Consider the following 18,866-nt stretch of genomic DNA (forward strand, 5'->3'; position numbering starts at 1 on the left):
TAGGGGTACAGCCAGGTCACTTGGGCTGCCATAAAATGCTTCTCCTTGGCCTCTTACCCTGGTCACATGACCCAGTTCCTTCAGTGTCTTCTCCGCTGTGAGTCACCAGCAGTCCCACTTTTAGTCACTTGTTTAAAGGTTCAACTATTGTGCAAATTCCAGGAAATCTCTTGACTCCCTGATTGGTCTTTTTCCTTGGGCTCCAACATCTTACCTTTCCCCAGACTCTTTCTAGTGCTCTAAATTTTAATTGATATAATTCCATATATGTCTCTCTATCATTCTTCATTTCTCTCCTTTCCCTCTTACCTTCCCAACTTTGTTTGTGTTGCTTTCATACATCTCTCTTCTTCTGAGGCTTGAATCCTATCAGTTATCTATTGTTCTGTTTCCCATTAGTTAATCTCTGACCCTTCATAAATTAAATTTGACAAAGCCTCTTGATTAACAAAGGAAATGCACAAGTCACAGTAAAGGGGGCACACAGAAGTCAAATATAATTGGGGACTTGTTGACTCATCACACCATTTCTATAAAGATCCAGGAGAAAAGGGGGGTAACTGGAAGTGTGTTTGGTTACCAAAGAACCCAAGAGTAAACTTTTCTTAGAAGTATTACATGTCTTTGAGAGAAATTATTACAGATGGAAATAGTCTTTTCTACATACAATAAGTACTTGATGAATTCTTGTTGGCAAGAGAATGCATTTGGGCTTTAGAATAGAGCAGAATTCTGTTTGATTTGTTAAGTATTGGACAAGATTAAACATGAATGGATTGGCATCTAGGAAGTGGCTTCTAGCGGGGGTCTCAATTCTTCCTATTACTACAATACTCCTGAGAGGTAAAAACTTCACGTGCATGTTTATGTGTGACCAAACAGTGGGATCATACAAGGTGACTTTTTTTTTAATGGAAATATTACTGACATACAACATTATATAAGTTTCAGATGTAAAACCTAATGACTCGATATTTGTATATATGTTGAAATGATCACCACAATAAGTCTAGCTACTATCTGTCACCACACAAGGTTACAAAATTTTTTCTTGTGATGAGAACTTATAAGATTTATTTTCGTAGCAACTTTCAGATTTGAAATGCAATATTATTGACTATAATCACCATGCTGTACATTACCTCCCCATGACTTATTTATTTTATAACTGGAAGTTTGTACCACTTGATCCCCTTCACCCCAACCCCCTTCCCCTCTGGCAATTTGTTCTCTGTATCTATGAGTTTTGTTTTGTTTACTTGTTTGTCTTTTTTAGATTAACAATGAACTGTCAGAAAGAGAAATTAAGAAAACAATCCCACTCACAATTGCATCAAAAAGAATAACATATCTAGGAATAAATTTAACTAAGATGCCTCTTTAGACCAATTATGGGTAGAGCAATTTACATTCAGCCTCTGACATCTGGCTTTGTCCTTTATTATTAAGGAATTGGGTAAAATGTCAATATGATAGTAATAGATGTTAGGAAACTAAAATTATCAGAGACATAAAAATGTCTAATGATTTTGACTCTAAAGTTATTTCTCTTTATGCTGAATTATAGGATTATAGGAGACAGGACAGAAGAGTTTCTGAAGTGTTTTGGGAAGAGAATTAGATATTAATTACAGAATAAGATATTTTTCCTACTCTGAGAAAATGAAAAATATTTAAAATAAATTAAACATTAAAACATTTAACGTTTAAAATAAAAGCCGGAACACATTTCCTGTTAAAGGTACTAAAATGTCTCCACATTAGAAACATGTGGGCCACTCTTCCGAGAAAATGTTTCTCTGAGGTATTTTCCTTAGAAGAGAGAATCTTTTTGGTTCTTATTGTAAAAATCTTGGAGAAGCTTGAAAACAGCAAAGCAAACAGGAAACAGAATTCAATTTGTGGAAAGCTCGGAGAAGAAAAGCAAATCACTGAAAATGTAGCTCCCTCTGAAGATTCTTTAAACACAGAAGGTAGGAAAGCAATGTTAATAAAAAAGCTGGCATAGAGATAAGTTAATGAGAATATGGTGTGCCAGTGACTGACTGGTGTGTTTTTCTAGGGCTTTATTCTACCCTTTTACACAAAGTCTCCTCTAAAAAATGCACCCCAAACACTCTTTTTCATGCTATCTAAAACAAGTTCAGAGTCAAGTTTATAAAAATTCACCAGAAATAATTTAGCCCAGAACAGCAAAGATCTAGAAGAATTTTGAGTTCTATGACATTATAGACACACATAAAGAATGTGGTCAAGTCTTGACCTTTCCTACCTCAGATTTCCATTAATAGAATGAGGATGATAAATTTTTCTATTTACCTCTTTGACTAAATAATTTTCTTAGGGTGGGTGGGTTTGTTGTCAACAGGTTCTGAGGCACTGAGTTCTCTGTAGCCTCAGATCTGAAAGATGACTGGGCTGGTTGAATGATTGTTGTTCATTACATTGGGACCAGGAGTTGAACCTCACTGACCTGTTGAATTTCAGAATAAGCTGAGAAAATTGCTAGAGCTACCCTCGTGCTATGTGGCTAACTAGATATGTTAGGAGGCTTTCAGAACTGTGCAGCTGCTACTGTGCAGCTAGGGCAGCCAAAGGCCTCTGAGACTCCTGGATGGGGTGCTAGGGACAGGTCTCTGAGGCATCTGCTTCCAGTACTCATGTTGATAACGTCCGCGGCAGTGTCCAGCGTGCAGGGGGAGGTTACGTGGGAATTCTTGTCTCTGTAGCTCATACCCCAGTTCAAACATTCCTTCTGAGTTCACCTGCTGTAAAATAAGATCCCTAAGACCTTACTCCATAGAACTGTGCTGGTTGCTCCTGACAGAGAGACTGTAAATCACCGTGAGAAGAGAAAAGAAAAGCACCGTATCTGACAGCCTCCACTTCCTGGATTTAGTGGATGTTACATGATCCTCTGGTGTTCATCAGTTTATTGCCCATTTTTCAATATTTTATCAGTCAGAAAGTTGTGGAAGTTTGTAAGGCTAAGGCACAGGGCTACTAAGAAGTGCTGAGGGGGCAAATGGAGCTGAAAACAGCCCTGTTCTACCTGCCCCATCCTGTTCTCTAACCTGAAGCTGTGTCTGCCTGGAGGGCAGAGTGTCTTTTTCTTTGCATAAAGGCACCACAGTCCAGCAGCAGCATGGCCGAGGCACTGGGGGTTCTGTGACAATGAGTACATCTGATTCTACTGCAAAAGCTTATGATACACACACACACTGTATTTTATTTTTACAAGAGATAAATAGACTGACACCAAGCATTACATGGATGACCACAACAAAAGCAACAATGACTGCAATTACCAAACACGAAACACACTCATACTATGTCATAATATTGACATTCAGTCCAGTAATCCTCCACTGTAACAGCTCCTTTACTTTGCAGTGAACATTGATTTATATATTCTTTGCCTCTGAGTCCTTGTGGGATTTTTTTTTTTAAATTCAAACAGAAAGTCACAAAAATTATACTCATCCTCATTAGGATGAGTATAAAAAATAAATAAATAAATTACAAAAAAAAAAAAGCTTATGATACATACTGCCAAAAGCAAACCTTCACATCGACTTTTTCCATCCCATCAGTATACACCACAGAAAAAGATAGCAGCAGCATTCCCTTCATTGTATTTTTAAAGATCATAACCTTCTCGGCCACTAATCCTGTTGTGTAAGGGGTAAGAGTTGTCCTTTTTGGATGCTTTGGCATTGCAGAGCATTAAGGATGAAGATGAATGCATCTTGTAAATGTGTTGCTAAAATTCAGTCACATGCAGGCTATGTTCTGCCTTTAAACTTCCCGTTTCTCAGATGTGCCTGTACCCTTAGTTCCATTTCCCTTGCCCCACAGAGGCTCTCTGCCCGTAGCTCATAAACTGGGGAGGCTGAGGTCTCCATGCAGACCAGGAGCTGACACACTTCCTTTACAATACTTTCTTTAGTAATCTTTAGGTTACTAAGTTGCTTGTTATTATTGTAATTTTTACTGTTTCTTTCAAACAGAGTATTAATCTTTCTCCTGAAAAAGCACTTTGACAACTTCCTGTATAGATGATGAAGCTACTTTTAAGGGTTATCTGAGTTCACTTTTAATTCCTTAAGAAAACAGCAATCGGAATTGTGAGAGACTATCTAACGGTGATAAGGGTACTGTAGCTTCCCCCAACCAACCTGGTTGACTAGAAGCTGCATCCCACGGCTACAAAAAAGTATTCTTTTATGGCACAGAGAGCTTTCTCTGCTGGGCTGCACCCAAGTTATGATGGTGATTTTGAATGTGTATTTTCACCCATAGAAAAGACTTAATATCAGCAAGCTCAGTGCCACCACAACACAGTATGAGAAGTTCAGGAAATTCTAGCTGAGGTGTAGGCAAAGAATCAAGTTTATGTTGTCACATAGCTTACTTGCTATTTCTTTTTTTTCAAATAGCTATGTATTAAGCTATAATAAAACCTGAATAAAACACTATGGAGGGTACTGAAAAGTGAAGGCATATTTTCTCCTCTAGATGAGCAGCTGACCCCATCAGACCTCATCTTCCCTGAGGACAGTACAGCACATGTGTCATTGGCAAATGCATTTGACAAAGGAAGTGTGTCAGCTCCTGGTATGCATGGAGACATCCCCAGTTTCTGAGCTACAGACAGCCTCTGTGGGGCAGTGGAAATGGAACTAAGCGTACAGGCACATCTGACAAATGGGGAGTTTAAAGGCAGAACACAGGCTACATGTGAATGAGTTTTTAGAAAAAAATTTACAAGATGCATTCTTCTTCATCCTTAATGTTCTGCAATGCCAAAGCATCCAAAAAAGACAACTTGGAAACTGCAAGGTGAAGTTTGGGGAGGGTTGTGGAGGGAGAGAACGGGGGTGGGCCTTGGGCAGTGAAAGTTCTGGAATCTATTTGTTTCTCCAAGTTCTGAACTGGGATTTGTAAACTGTAAAGTCACAAACCCAATTTTTAAGAAAAGTGAACAAGGCTTCCTATTTGATTGTGAAAACAGGATGACAGGATGAAAAATATTATGAGAATTCATGAACATAATAATTTCCATTTATACCTAGGAACCAGGTGGAAGGAACCATGATAAGTGCTCAATACTACCTTTATTTTTTTTTTTTTTTGTAGTGAAGGAAAGTGCAGCATTTATTGTAAGGCACCAGTGCAAGGAGAATGGGTGGCTCATGCTCTAAAACTCCAAACTCCCTGAAAGGTTTCCAATATTAACTATTATTCTTTAAAAGAATTCTGTTAGGGAGATATTACTATAAACCCCATTTTGCAGTTGGGGAAACTGAATTTTAACCCAAGTATTGGACTCCAAAGCTCATTGTCTTAACATATATGCCTCTTTAAATGATTAAGCTATTTACATGAGAAAGTGCACTATGCATCCTTCTCCTGGATTTATATCCATAATTTTCTCTCAAGTCTCTTTTGCTGCCAGCTATCTTGGGTAGATGTGTCCCTGTTTGGCTGTCACCTCCAGAATTATCTTTAATGCCCAGGATTATCTAGTTCCTAGGACTGGGCTTCTGCTTTGACTCCTGCTGTTTTCACTGGACCACCCTCCTGTTCAGGGCCTGTGTCTCTTCTACTCCTGGAGATGCCTTCTAGATGACACCTCTTTGGGTATCTAATTTGTCATGGAGAACTGAGAGATACCTGTTTGTCTCAAAATTATTGATGCTGACTATTGTTATGGGGCTCTATCTAATGCTTTGTATGTCCTCAATTAGCCAAACCTGCTGTCAGGGCCTATTCTACCTTATCTAGTAGGTGGGTCTGGAATTGTAGCTGTGATACTTGCAGTAACAGTATCCTAGGTACAAGCATCTGACTACTACATGTCCTCTCAGCAGCTACACCTGTGCATTTACCTGATGGAATACAAATTATTTGATTATAAATGACTTTCTTCATATTATAGTTTTATTTATATATATATATATATATGTACATACACACACATATATGATATATATGCATTAGGGATTTATGTATAATACATATAATTTTTAATGATGTGTGTAAATAAGTTTCTTTAACAATGACTTTCATTTTGGAATAATAAGAGGGTGCTAAGAAATATATGTGATGAAAAATAGGCATTGTAAGACTATTGGGGTGGTGAAGAGTGAAGCTTTTAAAAAGATTTCAGTTCAGATTCTGATTCCGAATGTGAGGAATGTGATTGGGATCAAGTTACTTACTTTCTTGAGTCTCAATTTCTTTTTTTTTTTTTTTTAGTTAATTAACTTATTTTTGGCTGCGTTGGGTCTTCGTTGCTGTATGTGGTCTAGTTGTGGCGAGCGGGGGCTTCTCTTGTTGTGGAGCATGGGCTCTAGGCACGTGGGCTTCAGTAGTTGTGGTGCACAGGCTCTGTAGTTGTGGCTCACGGGCTCTAGAGCATAGGCTCAGTAGTTGTGGCGCATGGGCTTAGTTGCTCTGCGGCATGTGGGATCTTCCCGGACCAGGGCTCTAACCCATGTCCCCTGCATTGGCAGGTGGATTTTTAACCACTGCACCACCAGGGAAGTCCCTCAATTTCTTTATAAAATCTAGATAGTAATTATAACTTAATTCAGGGCTGTTACGAATATTATATGTTAGTATATGTAAATCTCTTCTACCCTGCATATAGTAAATGCTGAAAACTGTTAGCTATTATGATCATTATTAAAATGGGGATGATATATACTTTATGAGGTTATAAATATTAAGCAAGATATATACAAAGTGCCTAGTTAACAGATGTCCAGTAAATATCACATTTCATTGAATCCAAGTCGTACCATTATTTTAGGTACCTTCAAGAAAGAAAAAAATACTGCCAGTTGTACAATAATTATTAGACAGTAAGGTAGACCCCAATTTTAGATATGTTAAGTGTGAACATTTTTGCATTAGAATCAAAATACTTTTTCTCCCCTTCTTTGCCCTACTTAACTAGTGAAGAGTCTTTACTCCCCAGAATCCGGAATTCTGTTTCCTATTCTTTTTCCTCCTACCAAGACCCTAGTGTCTCCTACTTCCTTGGCTAAAAAGGGCTAAAAGCACTGTAAGTTTTCTGTACCACCTTTATATTCTCTATCATGATTCCCCTTATTTCCTCCATCTTAATGTTGAATTCAACTGCTCAGCATTCTAATTCTTATTATACAAGATAAATGAATATGAAAATAAAACAAAACAAAAACTTCTTCCTAGTTGCCCAAGGCCTTCAATCTAATATTTAGATTCAGAATCATTTAGTGATGCATATGTATGTCTTTAGAATTAACAGCATGGTGATCGATCAGGCACTTCATGTGAACAGAAACTGACAAAGACTGGGAAGAAATTCAAACTTGAGGTAAGAAATGGCAGATTTTCCTGGGAACAAATTTATATGTCAAAGGTGGTAGAAAGGTCAAATAGAATGAAAGTGGAGAACAGAAAACTTTCCCACAAAATGATTTCCTAGGAGATCTTTTCAAATACTGAGGAACACTATTTTTTCAGTCTCACCTAGCAAGTACAATGTCGCTAATATAGTTGGTCTCTTATTTGGATAAACAAAACTAAACAAACACCATAATTTCAGAAAAAAATAATAGCAAAGCAGAAATGAAACATTCAAAATAAGGTTTTGGTTATTTTGTTTATTTCACTTAGGACACTCAGTGGGCATTAACTGGGGTACTTAAAATTCATCTCAATTAGGAATCTCTTTAGTCCTTCATCAATTATTTCAAGTGTTCTCATCTCAAATACATTCCTTTCTTCAACAAACTTCTGAAAGAGATGAGTACCTCCACCCACACCAAAATAATGTGCTTTGCTGGCCAAAAGCACCCGTCCATTTTTATCTAACAATCTAAGGAATGTTTGGTGCAAAGGACCGTAATAATCTGGATTGTAAATGGTTTCTGAGGTAAGAATGAGATCATATTTTTCAAAAAGTTTTTCACTGCTTAGTAAAAGCTTACAAAACTCTGACCACTCCCCAGAAAAGAACCGGAATTTACATAGTTCTTGTGCTACTTTTGATTTCCTGCACCTTTTCACATCTGGTTCGTTTACATCATTTTCTTCATCTTCCGAAGTGGAGTTAGCCACTACATTAGGTAAGGTTACTTCATCAATCACCACACTGTTATAATCTTGAAAATGAATTTCTTTGGCGCCTCCCTTGAACGCCATTATACCCAGCAACCCTGATCCACAACCAAGATCCAACACTTTTTTCCCAGCAAATTTCACTTTGGCCTTTGTAAAATACGCCAGGAGGTCAAAGGTACATTCCCAGATTTTTAAGCCTCCTTCATAAACACCTGTAATCAGATCAGAGTGAGAAGAAAAGCTTTTTGAAATGATGTTTTCTCCAGGGAAGTTCTCTTTCAACAAGATGGTTTTCACTACTGATATGTTCATATGCTGGAGACCTGGTAATGTTTCTATGACTTTATTTTCTAACACTTTCTTTAAATCTTTAGGCATAGCATGCTCTTTGGCAACTCTCAAGCAGGGCTGTTTTTCATGTGGCTCCAAGCTACTTGAACTGTTAGCTGCATTGAGTGACCTGTCTGTGTCTTGAGAGGGACCTGCATTTCCTGCTGACTTATGTTCCCACAAATGATCCTGAAGCAGGTCAAACTGTTCTGTAGAACATTTTTTGTCTCTATGTGTACCTTTTTGTCTTTCTGAGACTGAAGACTCTTTTGAGGAATCTAGGGCCAAGGCTCCGTCTCCAAGGGATGTTAATTCATCTTCCAGACGGTCTTCTATAGTGAAATTAAATTGAAAAGTCATTCTCTCATAAAATGAACACAATCGTTAAACTCAAACGAAGATTCTTCAACTTCTGGATAGAACTGGTGACACACACGTAAACCTGCTTTCAATTATTCTGTTAGTTTTGCTGGAGATCCATTTCTTTTTAGCTGCTTATACACAGTTACAAATATTCAGAGATATTTCCAAATGACTTTTAAGAGGTCTTTGCTCTTTTTTCAATTTAGCTCTGGAGAAAAAAAAAAGGAAAATTGTTATTAAAAAGCAAAATGACACATTTTATGTAAATGTAATATTAAACAGTCCCCCGCTCCACCCCCAGCAGCTGCCTTTTCTATGAAAGCGGTGGAGGGACAGGGAGATAAAGGAGACTTGGAAACACACACACCCTTCAGGTTTCAAAAGCTGGAGAAGAGAATAAACCGTAAAAACAAACAAAATAACAGCAGCAGCAACAACTAGAAATAACGTAAAGTCCAAAATTCTCAGGCAGGAAATGACAAGCCTAGCTATTTAGTGTGTTTCATCTGTCACGACCCTGCCCAAACATATTAACCTCCTAAACTGCCAGAATCTCTTCAGTCTGTTACCGTTTCAAGTAACAGGACTTCAAGATTGTATTTTGATAAATGAGCATCCCTTTAAAAACAGGAACAGGTATGCTCTGATGTGTGTAAATTCATTCAGATGACCTCACTACAAACATTTCGCGGAGACCAGCAGCCCTAAGTGTACTGGGAGTGAGTGAGGTAACTGTGGAGTAATTAGTAAAGATTAGCTTGACACAGAATAAGGGCACTGAACTGTGCGGGGAGGTCCGTAGAAAATGGAAGCAAGTTAATAAAGAGACTCTTCTCTGTATCTACTGTGCTAGACACTTAAAATATACCGTCTACTTCAATTTGCACAACAATTCTGGCAGGTGGGTCTTTATCCCCATTACATAGGATGTACAGAGTAGGGTCAACACATTAAATGAGTAGGAAGGCGCCTGTTTCTATCCCACTTCACCGCGGGACTTGGAGTCATTTCTGGCTGTAGGTCCCAGGTCAAGCCCGACACCAGATGTGCCACCTCAAAGCCCCAAGGGACGGAGTGTAGCAAATCTGGGGACCTCCGGCACTCACCTCCCCCAAAGCGTCTCAAAGCAACGTTACAGCGATCCAGACCTGGGGACGCTAGCCCCCCGGCAGGTTCCCAGCTCCCGAGTACTCCGGCCAGACCCTCCGGACTGAAAGCGCGCACCAGTGAGTCGAGTCCTCCGCGGGCCAGACAAGCCCGGCTTTTATGCCCAGTCGTGTGGGGCCCGGGCTCACTAAGGAAAGCGGCGCCCTTCCTCTCTATGGTTTTGGCTCGCAAGGCCTGCCGGGACGGTGGGAGTTTCCGGTCTTGGCTCTGGCGGGAGTGTTTCGAAGCTTTGGTCTTGGGCGACAGCATGTCTCAGGAACGCGCTGTCCCGGCGAGCGCGGTTCCCCTGGAAGAATTAAGTAGCTGGCCGGAGGAGCTATGCCGCCGGGAACTGCCATCTGTCCTGCCTCGTCTCCTTATATCCTTCATTGTCACTTCCACCTAGAGAGGGGTGTGGGGCCTGTCTCCAATCTTCTCTCCTGTCTCATCACACCCGCTGCCGGGCCGTGTTGGGGTCCTGCGGCTTCAACCCTCTCCTTTCTCTGTTGATGAGCGAGATGAGTAAGCGAGGGAAGGAAGGGCGAGCGAGAGCCGTGGGTGCCGGGACCGAAGGCATGCCTGGCTTTGGCATCCGAAGGGCTCGCAGAGATGTTCTGCCAGTGGTTTTTGGCAGTGGATGTGGCGTTTTCTGCCATTCCTCTGGGCCTTTGAGTTGCTCTGTACGTGGTTAAGCGTGAATACTTTTCCATGGGGCGGGGGGAGCGGGGGCAGGCAAGTACTCAGGCTTGAGCTGTAAGGTGAGCTGACTGGATGAAGTAGAGAGAGCGAGGTACTCTGAGCTCTCATCTCTAAAATGGGTGGTGAAAATGAATACCTTCCTCACTATTTTGAGAATCAAATTAAAGGACGTAGTTCTGACATGGTGCCAAGTCTGTAAGATGTTCAGTAAATGCAAGTGTTCTTCCCCTCCCCTTTTTGAACCTCTTTCGGTTTATCGCTGGTGAGAAGGAGTTGCTTCCTTTGCTAATTGGCTTTCATCTGCTGGGTGTGAGGTACTTAATGTCTCCGTTGTCCAGATGCAGGCCATTTAGTAGTCGAATCCCTTTTTGGTTTAAGTGTACCTGGAGTCCTAGCCCTTCATGTTAAGGGGTAATTTTTTTTTTTTTTTAACAGCTTTGAGCACATAAAACTACGCTCAAACGAAAAAAAAAAGACCTTCACTTGAGAGAGTCTTAACACTGCAAAAATAATTTTTTTTACAGCTAAAGCCAAATTTAAATATTACGGTCACGTAGAAATCATTCACCTGGGCATTGGCAAAGTCCCACTTAGGTACCAAAGCGCTTTCTTAGTTATCGAGTAGATATGGAACTGCTGTCCTCAAGGATTTTTGATTTCGGTAGCAAATAGCCATCCTCCTCCTCAAAAAATTTTACTAGGTACAGAATATTATATGTACCAGGCAGAGTGTTAGGCTTCGGGGGGAACGAAGATAAGAAACACGGTTCCTCTTTTTCTTGTCAAGCTTATAGGGGGATTTCAGTAATTGAAAGTCAAGCTTTTTTTTTTTTTTTTTTTTTTTTATTTATTTAGTTTTGGCTGCGTTTGGTCTTCGTTGCACATGGGCTTTCTCTAGTTGCCGCGAGCGGGGGCTACTCTTCGTTGCGGTGCGCACGCTTCTCATTGCAGTGGCTTCTCTTGTTGAGCACGGGCTCTAGGCGTGCAGGCTTCAGTAGTTGTGGCTCGCAGGCTCTAGAGCCTCAGGCTCAGTAGTTGTGGCGCACGGGCTTCGTTGCTCCGCGGCGTGTGGGATCTTCCCGGACTGGGGCTCGAACCTGTGTCCCCTGCATTGGCAGGTGGATTCTTAACCACTGCACCACCAGGGAAGTCCCAAGCTTGTTTATTTACATCAAAAAAAAAAAAAAAAAAAGTCAACATTCCCACCTGGTTTTGCATCTCAAACTTAAAATTCAAAAGAACCCAAACCTGTTCTTCCCCCAGTCTTCTTCATCTAAATAAATGGTTTTACAAGCCAAAACCTTCAGTCCTCTCTCTCTCTCTCACATGCAATCAGCAAGTCCTTTTGTTTCTGACCTCAGACTGTATCTTGAATCCGAATGCTTATCTCCATCCTGGTTGCTACCACTCTTTCAGACTTCCATAACCTCTCACCTGAACTATTGTTAATAGCTCCCTTGCTTCTACTCATGTCCTCTTATAATCCATTCTCCAAAAAAAGTTCACAGTGAAAAATATGTTATTCCTTTTTAAACCACTCCCTCCACCCCAGTGGCTTCTTAACAAATTAGGAAGAAAATCTAAACTTTTACCTTCAAGGAGCCTCATGGTCTAAGCCTTTTCCTCGCTTACTTAGCTCACTACATTGTGTCCACAAATACATGAAGCTCACCTGCCTCAGGATCTTCATTTTTGCTGATCCTTCAGCGTAGTTTGTTCTTCTCTCAGCCTTTTGTCCATCTCATTATTCAGGTCTCAGCTCAGATGTCACGTCAGCAAGCCATTTTCAGCGTCCTCAGTCTTAGGTGGTTCTCCCAAACCCAGTCTGTAATACTTATCTCATTGCCCTGTTCAGTTTTCTAAAGAGCAGAAGTAACCTTAATAGAAATTATCTTGTTTACTTTGTTTCCTTTTTACTTTTCCTCGCTATACTGTAAGGTTCATAAAGGCAGGAATTTTGTTTTCTCCAGCACCTAGAATAGTGCCTGGCACATAGTAAGCATTCAGTGAAGGGCTAAAAAATATTGTCAGGTTTTAAAACTGCCTGAAAATCTCATTAGATAACTTTTTTTTCAGCTTTTGGTTTTACTTCAACACTTTTTCAACAAATGAAAGAAATTTTCAGTAACTCCATCACCCAAACGTAATTATTTTCATGTTTTGCATTTCACACGTTATTTTCCAGTCTTTTTTTGGGGGTGAGGGGCCGCGCCGCTCGGCCTGCGGGATCTTAGTCCCCTGACAGGGATCAAACTTGTGCCCGCTGCAGTGGAAGCGTGGAGTCTGAACCACTGGACTGCCAGGGAAGTCCCTTATTTTCCAGTCTTTACGTGCATGTCTGCATAATCATAACATGTTTAATTTTGGAAGAGGCTAGAATTTTTTTGACCTTTACTGAAATTTATCCACGAGGCAAATTCTACCCTACTGAACTAAAATGAGTTAATGACTATATCTCATTTTGATTGCTGCTGTAAGATATGTATATGCAAAGTAAGATTTCAGAAAAAGAATCAATTCCTGTATTACTGTGACGGAGTTATGGCTTATTCATTTTTCTTATTGACACATACTTTAATAATTCCTATATTATTTTTACAGGAAAACATTTCTAACAATTATTCTGAATGGTATAAAAGTGTATAGTTTATAATGTGATTAACATTTGTAATGAACATAGCATAATTTATTATGACATTTGTAAGCTTCTATGTGCAGAAGAGTTTCTGTCTGATAAGGTGGTAAGATAGATATGCTAGTAACATGAAAAGAAGATAGGAGGTGATCAGTGACTTAAGACAGGTGCAAATAAAGTACTGTAGAAGTGCTGAGGAGGAAGAAATTTCTGTTTCAGAAACCAGAAACCCATGGATTATTATAGACTGTTTCTCATCTGTCAGAAGTAAGTCATAAGTACACATAGTTTGAAAAGATAAGTTTATCCCTGAGCAATTTTGAAGACATTTCCTTAAAGTATTTTCATTATATTTCATTATACCTAGTAAACATTATATTTTTTACAGCAAAATTAAGCCAGTAATTTGAGTCTAATTTCAATCTCTTACTGATCATTGCTTAAACTTCAAGAAGGGTCCTTTTAAAATCTGTTCTCAGTAGTGAATATCTTACTACTATAATACTAGTATCTTCCTTAATTTTTTTACTCTATGTATCAGCATTCTGACAGTTGGATTGAGCATATTCGTAAGTAAAATTATCTTAATTGTATGGTTACTTTGATGTCTTTAAGGCCTGAGTCCCACATATCCCAGTTTCGTATTCCCTTTAAGTTTATTCTTCCTATTGTAGCGTTACAGCCTTTGTAATCTTCAGTTACTTAAAATGACCGAATTACTTCAAATTACAGTACTTAAAGTTTTAAATTCCATTTTGGATAGATACCAAAAGTTCTGTTTGATAATGTGTGTATAAGCACATTGTAAATTTTAAATGTTAGTTGTTAAACTGGTTAGACTAATATAAAACATAATTTGCAGTCTACTTAATAACTTTCAGCCTCTTCACATATTAGTGTCAATTAGAAAATACTTTCTAAGTTACAAAAGGCTGATTGTTTAGGCATGACAGATTTGTCATTTGGAAAAGTTGACTTTCTTCATCTGTCTTCACTAATCTTACTTGACGTAATTTATTTATTTAGCTAGGAGGAGAGGTAGAGAGTTAAGACTATCCTGCAGAGTTTACTCATATATTTTGAGTTTTCTATTTACATTTCACTTGGTTGTGGAATATTTGTTTATAATCTTGAATCTGTGTGCTGCCTGTGGGGTCTGATTTTTTTAAGGAACAGTTACTTTTTATCCTGTGTATGAGAGTTGTACATATTCATTATAGAAAATTTGTAACATGGAGAAAAACAGAAAAGATAATAAAACAATCATTAATCTGAAATGTTTAAGATTTTGGCATAGGACATTCTCATCTTGATTCTATATACTCCTGCCAGCCTATCTGTTATTCTTTGTATATACATGTTTATATATATTAAGATTGGAATTACACTATTTGGAAGTTTTTTTTATTTTAGCTTAATGTATTGTGGACATTTTGTCATGGTTTTAAACAATCTCTAACAATCATTTTAATGATAGCAGATCCTATTCAGTAGATGTACCCACATCCATTAACTGATGTTCAGTTGCTGGACACATACATTGTTTTGTTTTTTTAAATTTTTCTAGTTTTTCAGGTTGTTTAATTGTTAATAGTTTCTCTACATAGAATATGGCATTTTGAAATTATACAAAGCTTTTGATTGCTAGTACTTAATATGCTCAAATCTGGGAAAGGGTAGTGATCTTTGTTGGCTGACATGACTTAATATTGCTACAAAATATGTTACTATTTTCCTTTATAGAAATTCTGAAAATTATTGTAGAAATGTTTTTACCTCATATGAACCACCTGACACTGGAACAGACTTTCTTTTCACAAGTGCTGCCAAAGGTATAGTACTATTATTATCTTAATCAATTTACTTGTTATAAAGGCTGTTAAGATCTGGCCTCAGTTTTAGACCATTTATTCTTAATTTCTTAATGTATCACTTTTTTTTTTTTGGCTGCGCTGTGAGGCTTGTGGGATCTTAGTTCCCTGACCAGAGATTGAACCCGGGCCCACAGTGGTGAAAGTGCTGAGTCGTAACCACTGGACTGCCAGGGAATTCCCAATGTATCACATATTTGAAATACAAATAAAATAGTTAAAAGTAGATCTCATATGAGAATATGATGGTGTTAGTATGATTATTAGGTAATTAAAAAAACATTTTCAGAGAGTATGGATCCTTTACTAATTGAATTTACATTATTTGTAGTTGGTTTTAAATACTCTTGTATTTTAAAGCTATTCATTGAAAATTGGGATGGATGATGAAGTTAAGTCTCTTTATCTTCTCTGTAGAATTTATTAATAACTGTTAAATTTCATTGTATGGAAAAATGGAGCCAACATTTATTAAAGAAGCCTTAGAATAAAAATGGCTGGAAAATTGGTAAAATCAAGTAACTTAAAAGAAAATATCAGATTCACCAACTGCATTGTTATCTTTTAGATATATGTGGTATAACTTTTCTCTGAAAAGCAGAGTCATAACTTTTTTTTTTAATTGTGGGAACTAAACATACTTTGGTGACAAAATGAAACATTTTTTTTATGATAACTTATCTCTTACTGGAATGGATTTCTAAGTTTAGCTTTGAAACCAATAATTATCAGAACTCCTTTTACTCATATTCACTCGATTGTTCTCTATCTAAAAAGTTTCTTAAAATTTGTTGTTGACCGCCAAAAAAGGTCCCGCTAATATATAGATGAAAACGAGATGTTGAGTGTTAACAGGCTTATGGGAAACAGCACCCTCTTTAATTACAGTGTGCTGCTGACTGTGGTTATTCTTGTAGTGTAGTGTTCAGGCCATTTAACTTGTTTAGAGTATTAAGATCTTAGGTTGGCTAATGTTTCACAGACAAAAACACTTAGTTCTGAGGTCACGTACTATGTCTCTAACCCAGGAATAGTATTTTGAGTTGGTCAGAAAGGGGAACTGGTTAGAAAACAAGTGAATAGGTAATTCAGCACAAATTCATTACCACTACCAGAAAAGATCCATGTAAATGTTCACATGGATGTTGATTGGTTAAGATCATCATCTTTTATTTATTTAAGTGTAAGAGTAGCACTTTTGTTACATCACCAAAAAATGAACTTTGATCTTTTTTTATGGATGTTATTAAGTAGATTCAAATCACAGAAGTGGAAGACAAATCAATTTTTGTTGGAGCCTTTTTTTTTTAAGGAGATTCTATTGTAGAAAAATAGTATACAAAAAATAGAAATACTATAGAAACATTATATAAAATATATATTTTATTAACTTTATTAGGTACAGTTGTTACACCAGACAATATCCCGTGGCTGTTAATAATGCAAAATCAAATTAATTTATTTCTTTGAAGATATGCCTTTCCTTTTTTAGTGACTTCTGTTACTACTATTTATGACCTGCTTTGTTTTCACAGACTGTGAGATTATTTGATGACATGATGTATGAGTTAACCAGTCAAGCCAGAGGACTATCAAGCCAAAATTTAGAAATCCAGACCACTCTAAGAAATATTTTACAGGTATGTCAAATATATTAGAAAGGGGGGTGGGAGAGCTTAAAGAGTGTGAGATATTAATTAGCTTTATATTCTCTATATAACGCCCCAATGCTAGAATTAAATTTATAGAATTAAAGATATAAAGATATTGCAAAAAACATAAATTCTGAATTTCTTATACAATTTCATGCTTAGTAAATATCTAAACTCCTATAAGAAGACAAGTAATCAAGATAGCATGCCCTACCTGTAATTCTAAAGCGTATGTATGTAGAACACCTGCCATATACTTTGATGTTGTGGGTTAGGATTCCAACTTCTTCTTCTTTTCTTTTTCTTTTTAACCAAATGGCTAGCCAGTTTTTTTTGGTTTTTTTTTCTAAGATTTTTTCGATGTGGACCATTTTTAAAGTCTTTATTGAATTTGTTACAGTATTGCTTCTGTTTTTTAATTTTTGGTTTTTTGGCTACAAGGCATGTGAGATCTTAGCTCCCCGACCAGGGATCGAACCTGTACCCCCTGCGTTGGAAGGCGAAGTCTTAACCACTGGACTGCCAGGGAAGTCCCTAGTCACTTTTAATATTTGTAGTTCTGACAGACTGAAGTTTATGTGTAAGGAGGAACAGAGAGAGGGTCCATTTTGCTCACTGCTGTATCCCTAGCACTCAGCATATTGTCTGACACCTTTTAGGTACACAGAAAATATATTCTGAATGAAACTTCTTTCCGTATTTCCAGACAATGGTACAGCTATTAGGAGCTCTTACAGGATGTGTTCAGCATGTCTGTGCCACTCAGGAATCCATCATTCTAGAAAATATTCACAGTCTTCCCTCCTCGGTCCTACATGTAATCAAAAGTACATTTGTACATTGTAAGGTGAGTGATGGGTCTAAGTACACTTTATTTTTTTTTTAAACATTTTTTTAAAATTTTATTTTGTTTATTTTTTTCTGGCTGCGTTGGGTCTTTGTCGCTGTGCGCGGTCTTTCTCTAGTTGCGGTGAGCGGGGGCTACTCTTCATTGTGGTGCGCGGGCTTCTCATTGCGGTGGCTTCTCTCGTTGCAGAGCACGGACTCTAGGCACCCGGGCTTCAGGAGTGGTGGCTCGCGGGCTCTGGAGCGCAGGCTTAGTAGTTGTGGCGCATGGGCTTAGTTGCTCTGTGGCATGTGGGATCTTCCTGGACCAGGGCTCAAACCCGAGTCCCGTGCATGGGCAGGCGGATTCTTAACCACTGCGCCACCAGGGAAGCCCTAAGTACACTTTAAATGGCCTAGAATCCATGGGCAAAGGGGCTGAGTTTGTGGTGCTTATAGTATTTGTTCATAAGTTTACATTTTAACCTATATTATTGCAGTGCATTTTTCCATAGAACAAAGAGCATGTATGTAAATATTTGTTTCAAAATAAGTAGTTATAAAGAAATCGTAAGAAGGGGGCTCTTGCAGTTTTGCTGTTGTTGTCTTATTCTATTTCCTCTTGATAAGGAAAGAAGTGATACAGATTTGTGTCAAGTCACAGGGATCCTCAAATAGTTCTGTCATGGCATTGGTGGCTCAGATGAATTGCTTAACAATTAGGTGCCTATTAAAGGGACACTGACCCTTATTTAGTCCTGAGACAGCTTTAAAGCACAAAAGCTGGCCTAGGATTTGTGGGTCACAGGAAGTTTTGATAGTGCTGTTTGTTGGGTGAATGAAAATTGCTAGTTAACTCATGCTTCTCTTTGGTGACAGGATATTGAAATGTCATGCACCGGGCCTAACGTTATTTAGCTCCCTTTTAGTTCTATATTTGTAAGATCTTGGAAGTCAGAAATCATATTTTATACATACCTGCATCTCTCAAAGTACACTATATATAATGGAGGTTCACTAAACATTTGCTTAATGAACGAATATGTCATTCACTAAGAAGCATTACATTTTTTTTTTTTTTTTTTTGCTGGTGAGAATTCTTTTCTTTAATTGAAGTATAGTTGATTTACAGTGTTGTGTTAATTACTGCTGTACAGCAAAGTGATTCAGTTATATATACATGCACCTTACTCTTTTTTAATATTCTTTTCCATTATGATTTATCATAGG

General features: G+C 38.1%; 2 protein-coding genes across 3 annotated transcripts in view; one reads left to right on the forward strand and one right to left on the reverse strand.

Moving 5' to 3' along the window:
• Positions 1 to 7,635: 7,635 nt before the first annotated feature.
• On the reverse strand, positions 7,636 to 10,081 carry METTL18 (methyltransferase 18, RPL3 N3(tau)-histidine). Of its 2 annotated transcripts, none has more exons than XM_068538376.1 (2): positions 9,957 to 10,081; positions 7,636 to 9,016 (listed from the first exon to the last, which is right to left on the reverse strand). In XM_068538376.1, exon 2 carries the CDS (start codon positions 8,803 to 8,805, stop codon positions 7,684 to 7,686), a length of 1,122 nt encoding a protein of 373 aa, XP_068394477.1. In that variant the 5' UTR covers positions 8,806 to 9,016; positions 9,957 to 10,081; the 3' UTR covers positions 7,636 to 7,683. The 2 variants fall into 2 exon arrangements, with proteins under 2 accessions (XP_068394477.1, XP_068394476.1); XM_068538375.1 differs by having other exon boundaries at positions 9,915 to 10,081.
• Positions 10,082 to 10,181: 100 nt separating this feature from the next.
• FIRRM (FIGNL1 interacting regulator of recombination and mitosis) overlaps positions 10,182 to 18,866 on the forward strand; it is a 43,541-nt gene continuing 34,856 nt past the window's right edge. Inside the window, exons 1-5 of the mRNA XM_068541218.1 lie at positions 10,182 to 10,333; positions 13,818 to 13,857; positions 15,032 to 15,120; positions 16,695 to 16,799; positions 17,518 to 17,658. Of these exons, the coding sequence (XP_068397319.1) occupies positions 10,223 to 10,333; positions 13,818 to 13,857; positions 15,032 to 15,120; positions 16,695 to 16,799; positions 17,518 to 17,658 (486 nt within the window). The 5' untranslated portion in view covers positions 10,182 to 10,222. The remainder of the gene's footprint in view (positions 10,334 to 13,817; positions 13,858 to 15,031; positions 15,121 to 16,694; positions 16,800 to 17,517; positions 17,659 to 18,866) is intronic.

The sequence above is a fragment of the Eschrichtius robustus genome, chromosome 3 (assembly GCF_028021215.1).
Source record: "Eschrichtius robustus isolate mEscRob2 chromosome 3, mEscRob2.pri, whole genome shotgun sequence".
NCBI classification, from domain to species: Eukaryota; Metazoa; Chordata; class Mammalia; order Artiodactyla; family Eschrichtiidae; genus Eschrichtius; species Eschrichtius robustus.